Here is a 13,698-nt window from a genome sequence, read left to right on the forward strand (position 1 = left end):
AGGTATGAAACATTTGAAGAATGTATTGTTCTGTATTTCCTAATATTTATAGCGTTAGTTATTAATTTTGTTTTAACTAAACCATAGCACATTTTCATATATGATTTGTTTATTTAAATATGAATTTATTTACAGTTTTCAAACAGAATAAAAATAAATGTCATTGTGAGAGATTCTTGAAGCTTGGATTTGGTGTGTAACCAATATTTTCATCCCAACCTTTACGACATGTTTTTACAATCCAGGCATGTTCATCATCATCTAGAAATACATAGCAAGCATTCAATTTCATTGAATCTTAATGGTTTGGATATATTTATAAGTGATGCTCTGAAATTACCTGCATTACGTAAGAATCTATTCTGATAATCCAATACAACTCGTGTAGCGGGATTATAAAATCCATCACCACAATCGTAACAGCCCTCTGGAATTTGGCGAGGGGGAACACCGTTTGTAAGTTGAGAACGACCTAAAGATAGTTTATAAGTTGTAAAATTACATAATTATACTAGCTAATATGTCATATTTGCATGGTTTTTGCAATGTCAATGACTGCTTAGTGCTTATTCTTTGGTGCAAAGATTGTTGAAGACTTATACTGACCTGCAGGTTTTAGACCATTACAGATTTCAGTATAAAATCTTCTGTCGTAACCATCGCAGTATTTCCAATCTGTTGGCTCATATTTTAGTCCATCTGCAAATGTAAATTGACCCTATAGGAGATTAAAAAAAAGGCAAACATTAAATTTGGCTTTATTGCCAATGTATTCTTCATGATGTACTACCTCAATTGCTATGCCATTTTCCCATGTCCCAACGTATTTGCTACCATTATCAAATAATAGTGTCCCAGAGCCATGAAACCTGCAAATTGTATCAGAAATATATGTTTATGCTTCAGAGGTTCAACTCACTTGAGAAACTTGAATCTAACTCTATTCCTGTACGATCTTAGCATGTAAAAACTTGTAAAAATAAACAAGACAGCAAAATAAAAATAATGCAAAAGAAAACAATGACAGATTTGTAGTTAGCGCAATATAAATTAAAATAACATTTGCTCACATCCCATCTTTCATGTCCCCAACGTATTTTGACCCCAGAGCTTCTGGAAGCGTGTATTCACCTTCACCTTCCATTCTAAATTAAAGAAAATGTTAACACTACAGTTTAACAGACTGCAGTCTGCAGCTTTGTTCAGATGTTTCAAGTACGAAATAACCGCAAATCTCATACAAAGAAAATAGATTTTAATAACCTACCTCCCATTCTGTAATTCACCTCTATATGAGCTACCTGTATACTCCATTTTATTTAGAAAAGTAGGAAAGAATAGCCTTAAATCAAAATAATCTTCCAAACGTGGCAGCCATATTGTTGTTGCTAGGTGTTACCATGACAACTGTATATAGAGTTACTTCATGTTGCGCTGTGTGATTGAGGAAATGTGTGGGTAGATCACTGGGTTAGATTGATTTTTCCTTTGTCTAGTTACTATAACTTTAGTGCCGACCTTTTAAATAAAAAGAAACACAATGCAGTGTGTTATCAGTTATTATGTTACCAGAAATAGGCAAAAGCGGGTTGGAGCAAGTTGGCGGTCTAATGCTTTTGAGACCAAAATAAGATCGAGTGCGTGGTTAAAACCAGTAGTTTCGAAAGGGAATTTCACAACGAACCTCGTGGGAATTCATCGAGCTGAAAAAATCTGAATAAAGTTACGTGGCAAGAAATAATTATTACTATCATGATTTTTTTAATAATTAATAAAACTTAGTCCAAATAATTAAAAAATTTAGTCCAAATTTCTGTATAGGCTGTGAATATTTCTATTCCTGAAATAGATAAACTTAGTTCACTAGATATCATCATATCAAGGGGAGCGAGTGACTGGGCGACCACGGTCCTTTGGCGCATGCTCGGTGACTCAAAATTGGTCGCTAAGTCGGCCGTCGCGGCTGATATTTTGTACGTATGACAGTAGAACTGTAGTCTACTTTCAAGATGGCAAGCCGTACGTGCGATTTCGGCGCGCACGTGCGTGCAAGTGGAGTTATATAACGAGGGCGAGCGAAGGCAGCTGTGCCATTTAGTACAATATACCATAGTAATTATATCTCAATTCTCAGAATGACTATTCTATAACTACGATGCTTGCTCTTCACATTTTTTAGATAATTGATATGTTGCCAATGCGTCCTGCCGTGAATCTGCAAATCCGCGTGCACCTACGAGTTTCCTTTTCCTCTTTGTATGGTTGCTAGCTAAGGTAAAACTAAATGATTCCTCTTTTCAAATCTCTGCCCCCGCTACCTATGAAATTGAAAAATAATCTGCGCGAGCAAACAAAAGACAAGTAAGTATGTGAAAGTATTAGCACTTGTTTCTTCTCGCTATATTTTGCGTAGTTAAACTCGTAGTTACACTCACTATTCTGATTAAAAAAATTCTGGCAGACTCTGCCAACAACCGGTTTATACAACTGGAAGGCTGCAAAACTAACCCAAAGCCCCGGACGAAAACCGAATTACGACAGATTTCTAAATTTGTCTAATGTTAGACCACCTAGACTATTTCGTATGAAAAATTTGCTTCTTGTTTGGAAAACGTGAACATCATAATATCGTACGCTCAATTAAAAGCACGTAACCGACGTTAGATTATTTAAATCTGTGGTAAATACAGTAGGCGAATGTCGTAGTTAGCCGCACCCGGCCTTAAGTTCCGGTATATAGAGTTTCGGGTGTTGTTCCGGTATGGTAATTTCAGGGATTTACAGGGATATAATTCAGGCATCACAGATGGTATTTCCTGTGTGGATCACTTCGATTGTCTGAAGCATTTTGCAAATTGCAATGTTTTGTAATAATAATATAGGCTGTGGGTGTAGATTATGGTCAGACATAAACGATATGTGTTAATAATTTGCTTCAACTTTAAACTACAACCCACAATTACAAGGAATTGACGTTTCATGTGGGAAATTTCGCACCTCTGCGCCTATGAATTTGCTCTGGAATTGGCCGTAACTATAAACTTTTAATATTGGTTTCCAAGAGGCCCTGAGGAGCCGCGAATAATCAAATCTAGACAAATCAATCTTAAACATGACTTTGGTTGAAAACCTTCAAACGTGGAAAGAAGCTGTGGAAAGTTATAACGAAGGTGACTTTCAGCGTTCGCTCGATAAATTCAGAGACATGAAAGATTCCTCGGCAAAGATAGCATTTAACATTGGGAGGACATATTTATCGCTGTGTGACTTACAAGCAGCTATACAGGTCAGTACTGTATGACTAAGTCGCCAAGTTATATTTCATTTGAAACTAGATTGTGTTATATATAAACCAATATATATATATAGCTCCGGGATCATTTAATATAATTAAGAATTGTATAAATTGTACTTAGATGCTTCATATCAAGACTTTAATATAATTTAAGAATATCAAAAATACTTCGCATGATTTTTTCAAAAGAGTTTATGAGCAGAGTTTATTTATTCCATCTTACATGTCACATTTAGTCTACGAGTCTCAGATACTGTACAAAAATATTTGAATTTTACTTATGATATTTGATAATAGATAACCTCTGTGAGCGACGGGATAGTGATAAAGAGATTATGTTATTAACTGCTCAAATTTTGTAGGTGTTTTATAGTTTGCATTGAAGTTTAATCAATTGGTATCTAGGTATTTAACAAAGTCTCTGATGCACATGCTAACTTTATGAGGTTGTTGCAATGTTGATGTAAACAGCAATGAACAATGCTGTGCTGCCCACATTGTTCACAATTATTGTGCTATAAATAATGTTCTATGTTGGCAACTGTAAGCAATGTTGGTACCTAAAATCTGTTAAACATTAGGCGCAATATTTTATAGCCATGAAGACTCGTTCAACCCATTGTAAGTTCATCATAATTTTCACCATTCTGAGTAAGAGAGACCTCCACTTGATAGTCAGATAGTTTACCATCTTATGTAACATAGATCTATGTATCATATCATATCGGATTACACCAATATTATCATATCGGTTTACACAGATATTCTTCTAAATTTTAGTCTGTCTGTGGTTGTCCAATTTTTCTTTAACCAGTATTGCATAATAGTACATTACCGAGAACAATAATTATTGCCCATTTATTTGTGCACTTCACAAAACAATCTATATATATACATGCATATATACATATATACATACTGTATAGTATCTCCAGAATAGATATTTTATCTTTGTTTCTTTGTTTTCATATAAATTTAAAGGCATTTCAAGAAGTTATTAAAAAGGATGAACATTTGGCTGTTGGGCATTTCATGTTAGGTGTTGTCAACCTGATGTGCACAAGGTAACAGATTAGAAACATTCATATACAATCCATTAATTTCAAAACCTAGAAATGTAAGAATACCAAATGTTTTTATTTAATAATAAAGTGTTGCATTAACCTAAATGTGCCAGGCCAATTTTAAAATCCAGGTAACCTCTATTTTTAAAAAGTATATTCTCTCCACCAGTACCAACAACCTCATCAATTCCTCTGCTGTGAATTACATATCATATTATGAACATTCATCAATCCCATTTTTCCTCATCTTTCCAACAGGTACTCAGATGCTCTGGTAAACTTCAATGAGACATTTAGAAATCTAAGAGAAAGTAAATTTATTGACTACAAGCAGCTAGGCATGCGGTATAAGTTATATAAGTGTGAGGTAAGCATACTGTATTATAATTCTTTTATTTTGATTTGTCTGTAAGTTCCTCAGATAACAAAGGGCATAGACTTTTGCAGGCAGGCTTGTGTATGGCATTACTATTTTAAGAGTGGGAAAGTAAATTGTTGCATCTTGTTAATTATTAATAGCACATTACAATACAAGTACTATAATAATTGGCAAGTAGTTGTGGTTAAGTTTCTACAAATGCACATTGCCTATGTCTTAACCTAAAATATTTTTTTTTGTGAAAATGTCAAATTTAAGATTTGTTTCAATTTTTTAGGTCCTTCTCAATCGCGCTGTATGTCTGTCTAGTCTTGGTTATATTGACAGTGCAGTTGAAGATCTTCTTGCTGGGCTGCAGTGTAAAGTTGAACCACGGCATAGCATCATTGATGTTAGCTTGAATAACTTGCAGGTATTTTTATATATATATATATATATATATATATATATATATATTTATATTTTTTTATAAGTATTTTCATGATAGTTAAATATGCAACATGCATATGTATAATTAGCAGATATTGTACATACACAAGTAAATACTTCACCATTTTTGCATTGTCAAGAGAGAAGACTGTGGAAACCTGAACAATAGAGTCTAGTTCATGAAGTACTCTATAGTTATAGCTGTATTACTGTATACTTAAGGTGGAGAAAAGTCATGCTGTTAGATAAAAGATTACTATTTTGTGATCCTTTTTTGTAATCCTGAATGGACAAGTGTTTGTGTTACATTCATGTGTGTGTTCCAGACTGAAACACGATTGTTTATGTTCATGCAAGAAAATGCACAAAGCTTGTCCAGATGTTGTTCTGTCCCCAGTTTTGAATCCTGTGTAATCCTTCAATACCAAGTGTAACAAATCTTTTTTTTAGAGTGGCCAAGGCATAGAGTTTCTTGTGATGGATGCAATTTTTCAGCCACCAAAATCCAAGACAGCAAATTTAGAGAAAAGAGATTACCTGGGAAAATCACAGGTATGTAACTTTATTATTTCTTCAGGCAAGTGTTGATTACCATCTTCAATACATGCATCTCATTCACTGAATACATTTTATCTCTTCAACAGGTTGTGGTTGATAGTGGAGCTTATGAAACAATGGAGACCCCATTACATTTGGTAAGAAAATCACTCCTTTTGGCATTCAGTAGTCTCAGAATAAAGATTATTCATTGTTCTTATAATAATTATAAAGCTAGAAATTTTAATGTCTGACTTTTTTCATTAGAGAGGACGAATTAACAGTAGTGCTCCTACAGCAACGTCAAAGCCTCCGCTGACAGATATTGGCGAATCATATCGAGTACTCTATGATTTCACCGCACAAAATGCTAATGAAGTGTCTGTCAAAGCTGGTGATATTATTACAGTGACTGAGACTGCTGACGACGGGTGGTTTACCATGGTAACCAATGACTCGAGAAAGGTAATTTCAGTCTCTGAATACAAATTTTTAAGAAGAAAAAATAATTTTCTCTTTCCATTGTGCAGAATCTGCATCCATCAGAGCCATGATTATTGCGCCATCATCACGACGGCTCTGGTATTATTTTATTTTTTTTCATTTAGAACGGGCTAGTGCCAGGTTCCTATGTCGAGAAATATAAAGAAAGAGATGAGGTGACTACGCTGATAAATTTCTGTTAAAAGTCGACCGACTGAACGTAGTGAAATCGTTCAAGCAAATATCCAAAAACCATATATCATGGCCCAATATGTCCCAATATAAACTTGTTGTAAACATATAATCTTTTTTAGCCTGTTACTGAACGTCAAGCTCTTCTTACCGACTTACGTAAAAAGGAAACGCGACAGTCATTGAGAAAGGTTAAACCCCCCGTAAACAAACAACAATATAAACCCCTCCCTGGAGAAAGGCATAGCAGCGTTATCGAAAGTGATCATACGTATGCCAACGGCTATCGTGAACACCCCCGGAAAGAACGTCCAAAGACAGTAGAACTAGGGGGGTTAGAAAAAATGAGTCCAAAACCTCTTCCAAGAGTGGAACCAAAAATGCACGCGGGTCCTCCGAAATTTCGTCGCAAAAATTCGTTGGAAAACATACTAGCAGAAAAAAGTCCAAAAGGTTCGCCGCGTTTTGGTAAAAAGGGCCTTGGCTCGAAAAAAGGAGAAACGAATAACAATGACATTGATGATGACGATGGTGATTACGAACACATTCCGGATGTTACCGAGGTAAAACCGTATGCTGTACATGACGTAATAACACCGGCAGAAAGACTAATGTCTACAAATGGTCGGAAAGCTCCGGAGCGGCCCGCTCCCCCGCCAAAAGTAGTCACGACCATGAAACCATCACGTGTTTTCGCTCCTCCAACAGTCGCTCCGCGTTTTCCACGTGCTAAATCTATTTCTACTGTTGGCTCAATTACGTCGACAGTGGAGGCAAAACCCACTTTGGGGTCACCGACTTTCCCAAAACCAGTTAAGATGCCCCCTAAAATACCGCAGTCACCCCCTAAAGGCCCCCAGTCACCGAGACGTGCTAAGAAGGATACTGAAACTCCTGCAAAAGAGGTTAGTTTGGGGCATACGTAAAGTTCGTTGCATCATCAAAAAAAGTAAAGTTCGTATCAAGCGATTTATGGTATAATGCAATAGGCTGTGTTGTCCCTACAGCCGTGAGTAAACGCTCTTTTCTACTGAACACATAAGAATTTTTATTGGATGAAAACCTTAAACCCTCGCAGCGAGTTTGAGAATTCGCCATTGCGATTAGCGATGAATGAAAAAGAGCTGCGATATGCCGGCATCTGGCTCAATCATATCTTGCTTCAAATAAATATACGCATTTTTAGACTCGTAGTCAAAATGTGGCGTTGCAGTTTGTTGTGTCAACATCTTTGGATATCAACGCATCAACGACTCCTGAAGACATTCAAAATGCTGCGAAAGAAGCTATCGCACGAAATATAGCGTCGCTTTTATGGTAAGTTGGCTGCGTTTTCGACCTGTGACAGTGAATGAGAATGGCAAAGTCTGACTTAAATTCATGTGTTTGTCTTGTTTTAGCTGCGAAAAAGATGGCAAGAAAATAAGACTAGCTGATTTTCGGGGAGGAAATATTTCTGATCTCGTCAAAGATGGAAAATTAAAGATTTTGTGTGGCCAATGATAACTAGAATTTTTTTAATATTGTGTAAATATACGATTAGTGTGAGTATGATTAAGTTGCTATGACGGAATTACGGTGAGAAATGACAAGCTTTTATGTTTTTTAGGAGAACTATCGCTTGTTAGAACTGCACACATGGGGTTTGTAACCAGTACATGTTGTGTCTTGGTTGACTGCTGGCGGATAACCAAGTTTACCCCACAGCACACTTGTATAATGACTTGTGTTTCACATCAATAATAAAATGCCCCGTTCCACGCGGGGACCCGGCTTACAAGGTCGCAAATAGCTCCAAAATTACCTGTAGTTTGCTATTACCATATGTCTTAAATTGGCGCTTCGCCTCCAGTTTTTTTTGCGCCTTTGATTGCGAGGTGATTCAACGAAAAACGTGGTGACGTTCGTATTCATATAATAACTATAGCGTCTTGTTGCGCACAAGGGCAAGAGGATTGTCAAATTGGGCCAGCCACAAGTTTGCACAAAATTTGAATATGTCATCGTCAGGTTTTTTTTACTCCGGTAGTAGATCAGTGTTTTCATTTAGTATGAGGGAGCACAGTTTTGACGTCTAGGACACGAAAACATGACGTAAATAACTTTGCGCTCCAGTTCCTAAGGAAACAGTGCTAGCCCCTGGGTACGAGTTGATGCATATCAGTATGCTATATACACTAATAATAATAATAAACACTGATGGCTGTCTGATCACTCCGATGCCATAATAGCCATATGTACACGGCAAAACGCTCAGGTTGTTCCCGGTTGATGAGAACACTCAGAACAGTGCCTCAACAATGTTGTGCTGCACCCCATGAACAATATTGTCAACAATGTTGAAATATTGTTAAAACAACATTGTTGACAATATTGTTCATGGGGTTCTGCACAATGACAACATTGTTGAGGCACTGTTCTCATCAACCGGCAAAAAAAGTTGAAGTTGTTCCCGTGCTGACTCACCGTACTCGTACTGACTCACTGTACTGACTAGAGACTAGGCTCATACTTCATGCTACTATCTTTGTACAGGTCCAATTGTATTATTTAAAATTCTGTATTATTTAATTTTCTTATCTTTCTTTGGCTACATTATCATTGAAATTTCACACGAAATCCCTAGAACACAATCCCTAGAGCACGAGTGTACGCCTAAGCCGGCGTCATGTTTTTTTTGTTTCCCGCTGGGCTGAACCACTGAACCCACACGCACAACCACAAATTGTTTACATAAAACCACGTGCCAACCTGTCATGTATATTGTGCAATATTTCATTTTCAGGCAAAAATCACGAGTTTTCGACTGACACTCTGACAGTTTCGAAATGGCTGTGGAACTGTTATGGCTAATCTCCTACACTATAGCTGCTCTTTTTGTTAGCTGTTTCGGCTGTATTCTTTTTTTTCTTGCGTATTTGTACTACGTGCACAGAAGAGTTGCTCATATACCTGGTCCACCTCGCTCTAGTTTCATTTTGGGCAACATTCCAGAGATTTCTAAGTACAAAGATGTAACTGGTAAAACGTTGCCTGAATATTTGGTGGAAAAAAGGTTTGAATATGGTCCAGTCTTTGTTATAGTTTTGGTACATAGAGCTATAGTATTTTTAAGTGATCCAAACGATGTGAGACATGTTTACATAAACAATAATAAGATCTTGTGCAAAAGTGATTTTCTTTGGCGTAAGCTCGGTTTTATTTATGGCGAGAGAGGAGGTGGTTTTGGACTTGTTACCAATACAGACCAAACTTTATGGCGCAAGCGAAGGACGCTCATGAATCCAGCTTTTCATCGAAAATGCTTGAAAGATTTTATGAGCAATTTCAATAATGTTTGTGATAGATTTTTAGCCCACATGGAAACAGTGTCTGATTGTGGTAAACCCACCAGTATGGTACATGAGTTTGCGAAAGTAACTTTGGAAGCAATCAGTCAAGTATCTTTTAATATTAATACCAATGCTATTGAGCTGCCAGATTCACCTTTCCCAGATGCAATACGAAACTATCTACAAGGTGTACAAGACAATATTAATATCCCATTGAACCCCACTCTCCTTGCATTATTTCAATTTAAACTGTTTCAGAATGAGAACATAAAAAGGCAAATTAGTGCAGCTCAATTCCTCCGTAAATTTGCCAATGATTGCATCACCGCCAGAATGAAGGATATCGCAGATGGAAAGGTTGTTCCTGATGATTTATTAAGCATTTTGATTAAACATGATAGCTGGTCATTAGTTGATAAAATTGATGAATTCATAACCATTTTTATTGCTGGCCAAGAAACAACTGCAAATGCACTGTCATTTGCACTATATGAAATCATTCTCAATCCCTGCATTGAAAAGAAGATTCTTAATGAGGTTAACGAGGTGCTTGGTGAACGTGATTATGTTGAGTTTGATGATTTAACAAAGCTGAAATATCTTGGTCAAGTTTTTGAGGAGAGTTTGAGAAAATTTCCTGTAGTTTCATCTCCTTCAAGATCCTTAATGAAGAGTCTTACAGTTGGAGGATATTATATCCCTGAAGGTATTTCTGTTCATACCATGCAGATGTTTTTTGGTAGGAATCCTGAAATTTGGAAAGATCCAGAAGTTTTCAACCCGGATAGATTTGCTAATGTTGAAAACATGCCAAATTTTACCATGACTCATTTTCCTTTCTCACTTGGTCCTCGAAATTGCATTGGACAGACATTTGCAAAGTTTGAATCAAAAGTAATCATGGCAAAACTGCTGAGAAAGTTTCAGTTTCGGCTGCTACCTGGTCAGACTGATCAAATGGATGCAAGGCTTACCATGTCTCCTAGAGATGGTGTAATGTGTGAAGTTGCTAAACGTGAATAATCACATGAGCTAGTTCCATGAACTAAAAAAGATTTCCATTGTCAGTGGACATTATCTACTATGCATAGTAAAACGCCGAGATGGCCTAGTAAATTCTGTTGCAAAATACAATATTGGATATTAACTGGTGTCAATGTGTCATGATAATTTATTGTGTTAATTAAAACATTAAATGAAGAAACCTTTATAGCGACATTAAAGGATTAATATAATCGAAAGACATTTATACATTTATATTGGTGCTGTATGTTACGTGATTTATCTTAATTATCCTCATGATTTATTTTCTTGCATTGCAATAAGTTAAATAATTAATGAATGGCCTTATTATTTCTTCGTATAATCTATATATCTTAGACTTTGAATACTGAAAGATATGACAATTATTTCTATCCATCGAACCATTTCAGGTCAGTCGCCTGGAAAGGCGCACCCGGTGGCGTAGCGCACGTTAGGTGGGGTACTAGGGTTAGGACAAAAACTAAGGCACCCCCCGGCCGTTCAGGCCCCAGAGTCTACTAGTGTCTCCATTGGTATAATCTAAGCTAGGATAGATATAAAGAAACATGATGATGGTGTGAGTAAAACATGGTTACTGAAAAAACAGGCCCCAGAGACTAGTGTCTTTGGTGTAGTCTATGCCAAAATTGATGAAGAAAGTCAAGAAACATCACGATGGCCCCACCCACAGTACCAAATATACCTAAGGACCCCACTTCCGTCTGTTACGACACTGGGCGCACCATCATTAATTCTGAAAAATACTCAAGTCTTATTAACTCTTTTAATTTTATCCATCTTTCAATCATTGAATACAAGTAATAAACCAGGAATGCTAGAAGTTATTTAGGATGATGATGGGGTTCAATTTGCTATCAACCTAGAGATTAGTAATATCTAAATCACTAGTAATCTCAGAATACAACTGACAAGAGGTACGAGTATGCGAGAGAAGACAAGTGATGAAAAGCACATAAAACTAGTAATGACGAAATTTGCCATTGCCAGCTAATTTGCCTACCGTCACGCATTGCGTGCTTAAAAGAAAAAGGGAAACGGTCCATTCCGTTTACGCAGTTGGAATCATGTTTCAATCGATGTTGCAATTTTCCATCTTTAACGATTCGAAATGGCTGTGGAACTGTTATGGCTAATCTCCTACACTATAGCTGCGATTTTTGTTAGTTGTTTCGGCTGTATTCTCTTTTTTCTTGCATATTTGTACTACGTGCACAGAAGAGTTGCTCATATACCTGGTCCACCTCGCTCTAGTTTCATTTTGGGCAACATTCCAGAGATTTCAAAGTACCAAACTCTAACTAGTAAAACGTTGCCCGAATATTTGGTGGAAAAAAGGTTTGAATATGGTCCAGTCTTTGTTATATTTTATGTACATAGGGCTGTAGTATATTTAGGCGATCCAAACGATTTGAGACATGTTTACATAAACAATAATAAGATCTTGTGCAAAAGTGATTTTATTTGGCATAAGATCGGTTTTATTTATGGTGAGAGAGGAGGTGGTTTTGGACTTGTTACCAATACAGACCAAACTTTATGGCGCAAGCGAAGGACACTCATGAATCCAGCTTTTCATCGAAAATGCTTGAAAGATTTTATGAGCAATTTCAATAATGTTTGTGATAGATTTTTAGCCCACATGGAAACGGTTTCTGATTGTGGTAAACCGATCAGTATGGTACAGGAGTTTGCGAAAGTAACTTTGGAAGCAATTAGTCAAGTATCTTTTAATATTAATACCAATGCTATTGAGCTGCCAGATTCACCTTTCCCAGATGCAGTACGAAACTATCTACAAGGTGTACAAGACAATATTAATATCCCATTGAACTCCACTCTCCTGGCATTGTTTCAATTTAAACTGTTTCAGAATGAGAACATAAAAAGGCAAATTAGTGCAGCTCAATTCCTCCGTAAATTTGCCAATGATTGCATCACTGCCAGAATGAAGGACATCGCAGATGGAAAAGTTGTTCCTGATGATTTGTTAAACATTTTGATTAAAGATGATAGTTTGTCATTAGTTGATAAAATTGATGAATTCATAACCATTTTTATTGCTGGCCAAGAAACAACTGCAAATACACTGTCATTTGCACTATATGAAATCATTTGCAATCCTTGCATTGAAAAAAAGCTTCTTAATGAGGTTAACGAGGTGCTTGGTGAGTGTGATTATGTTGAGTTTAATGATTTGGCAAAGCTGAAATATCTTGGTCAAGTTTTTGATGAAAGTTTGAGGAAATTTCCTGTAGTTTCATCTCCTTCAAGATCCTTAATGAAGGGTCTTACAGTCGGAGGATATTATATCCCTGAAGGAGTTGGTATTGATAGTTTGCAGCTGTTTTTTGGTATGAATCCTGAAATTTGGAAAGACCCAGAAGTTTTCAACCCTGATCGATTTGCTAATGTTGAAAACATGCCAAATTTTACCATGACTCATTTCCCTTTCTCACTTGGTCCTCGAAATTGCATTGGACAGACATTTGCAAAGTTTGAGTCAAAAGTAATCATGGCAAAACTGCTGAGGAAGTTTCAGTTTCGGCTGCTACCTGGTCAGACTGATCGAATGGAGGAAAGACTTACCATGACTCCAAGAGATGGTGTAATGTGTGAAGTTGCTAAACGGAAATATTAGCTATGGAGGTGCAGAGTGCTCTGGGATCTGTGAATTAAAGACTTCCATTGTCAGTGGACATTATCCACCACATAGATCTGTTGGAAAGAATTGATCCCTGTTTCTTGGGACTAAAATGAATCTGGCAAATTAACATGTACACTTAATCCCATGTGGTAATCCACTTTAGTCTTTATGTGTAATTAATCTGAGCAGTTGAGGCAATAATTAGACTTCTTCATGGAATTCATGTATATTCGCTTCTATTCAATAACAAAAGATCGTAGGCCCCTGCCCCTGGAAATTATTAACGTTGCGTTTTTTTT

At 36.7% G+C, this 13,698-nt stretch overlaps 4 protein-coding genes across 4 annotated transcripts; 3 read left to right on the plus strand and 1 right to left on the minus strand.

The window, feature by feature from the left end:
• Positions 1 to 81: 81 nt before the first annotated feature.
• LOC114521881 (MORN repeat-containing protein 5-like) lies at positions 82 to 1,381 on the minus strand. Its single transcript, XM_028542455.1, has 6 exons — positions 1,268 to 1,381; positions 1,071 to 1,145; positions 791 to 869; positions 607 to 718; positions 341 to 472; positions 82 to 261 (listed from the first exon to the last, which is right to left on the minus strand). Exons 1-6 carry the CDS (start codon positions 1,312 to 1,314, stop codon positions 161 to 163), a joined length of 546 nt encoding a protein of 181 aa, XP_028398256.1. The 5' UTR covers positions 1,315 to 1,381; the 3' UTR covers positions 82 to 160.
• Positions 1,382 to 2,818: 1,437 nt separating this feature from the next.
• LOC114522003 (neutrophil cytosol factor 2-like) lies at positions 2,819 to 8,171 on the plus strand. The gene is made up of 11 exons (XM_028542596.1): positions 2,819 to 3,286; positions 4,277 to 4,359; positions 4,618 to 4,726; positions 5,016 to 5,150; positions 5,618 to 5,719; positions 5,812 to 5,862; positions 5,972 to 6,169; positions 6,313 to 6,363; positions 6,502 to 7,284; positions 7,566 to 7,696; positions 7,780 to 8,171. The coding sequence occupies exons 1-11, from the start codon at positions 3,113 to 3,115 to the stop codon at positions 7,880 to 7,882; spliced, it is 1,920 nt and encodes a 639-aa protein (XP_028398397.1). The 5' UTR covers positions 2,819 to 3,112; the 3' UTR covers positions 7,883 to 8,171.
• A 1,026-nt stretch (positions 8,172 to 9,197) lies between these two features.
• LOC114521786 (cholesterol 24-hydroxylase-like) lies at positions 9,198 to 11,340 on the plus strand. Its single transcript, XM_028542325.1, has one exon. The coding sequence runs from the start codon at positions 9,208 to 9,210 to the stop codon at positions 10,732 to 10,734; it is 1,527 nt and encodes a 508-aa protein (XP_028398126.1). The 5' UTR covers positions 9,198 to 9,207; the 3' UTR covers positions 10,735 to 11,340.
• A 92-nt stretch (positions 11,341 to 11,432) lies between these two features.
• Positions 11,433 to 13,698, plus strand: LOC114521909 (cholesterol 24-hydroxylase-like). Its single transcript, XM_028542483.1, has one exon. The coding sequence runs from the start codon at positions 11,864 to 11,866 to the stop codon at positions 13,391 to 13,393; it is 1,530 nt and encodes a 509-aa protein (XP_028398284.1). The 5' UTR covers positions 11,433 to 11,863; the 3' UTR covers positions 13,394 to 13,698.

This window comes from Dendronephthya gigantea, unplaced genomic scaffold (genome assembly GCF_004324835.1).
Source record: "Dendronephthya gigantea isolate DGI-Jeju-01 unplaced genomic scaffold, DenGig_1.0 000021F, whole genome shotgun sequence".
NCBI lineage: Eukaryota > Metazoa > Cnidaria > Anthozoa > Malacalcyonacea > Nephtheidae > Dendronephthya > Dendronephthya gigantea.

Excerpts from the sequence above, each read along its gene's own strand:
- LOC114521786 (XM_028542325.1), top strand. The coding sequence starts at position 9,208 with ATGGCTGTGGAACTGTTATGGCTAATCTCCTACACTATAGCTGCTCTT.
- LOC114521909 (XM_028542483.1), top strand. The coding sequence starts at position 11,864 with ATGGCTGTGGAACTGTTATGGCTAATCTCCTACACTATAGCTGCGATT.
- LOC114521881 (XM_028542455.1), bottom strand. The coding sequence starts at position 1,314 with ATGGAGTATACAGGTAGCTCATATAGAGGTGAATTACAGAATGGGAG. Across the intron at positions 1,146-1,267 it reads GGTGAATTACAGAATGGGAG|AATGGAAGGTGAAGGTGAAT; the intron begins GTAGGTTATTAA and ends TCTTTAATTTAG. Across the intron at positions 719-790 it reads AAAATGGCATAGCAATTGAG|GGTCAATTTACATTTGCAGA; the intron begins GTAGTACATCAT and ends AATCTCCTATAG.
- LOC114522003 (XM_028542596.1), top strand. The coding sequence starts at position 3,113 with ATGACTTTGGTTGAAAACCTTCAAACGTGGAAAGAAGCTGTGGAAAGT. Across the intron at positions 4,360-4,617 it reads GTCAACCTGATGTGCACAAG|GTACTCAGATGCTCTGGTAA; the intron begins GTAACAGATTAG and ends TCTTTCCAACAG. Across the intron at positions 7,697-7,779 it reads AATATAGCGTCGCTTTTATG|CTGCGAAAAAGATGGCAAGA; the intron begins GTAAGTTGGCTG and ends GTCTTGTTTTAG.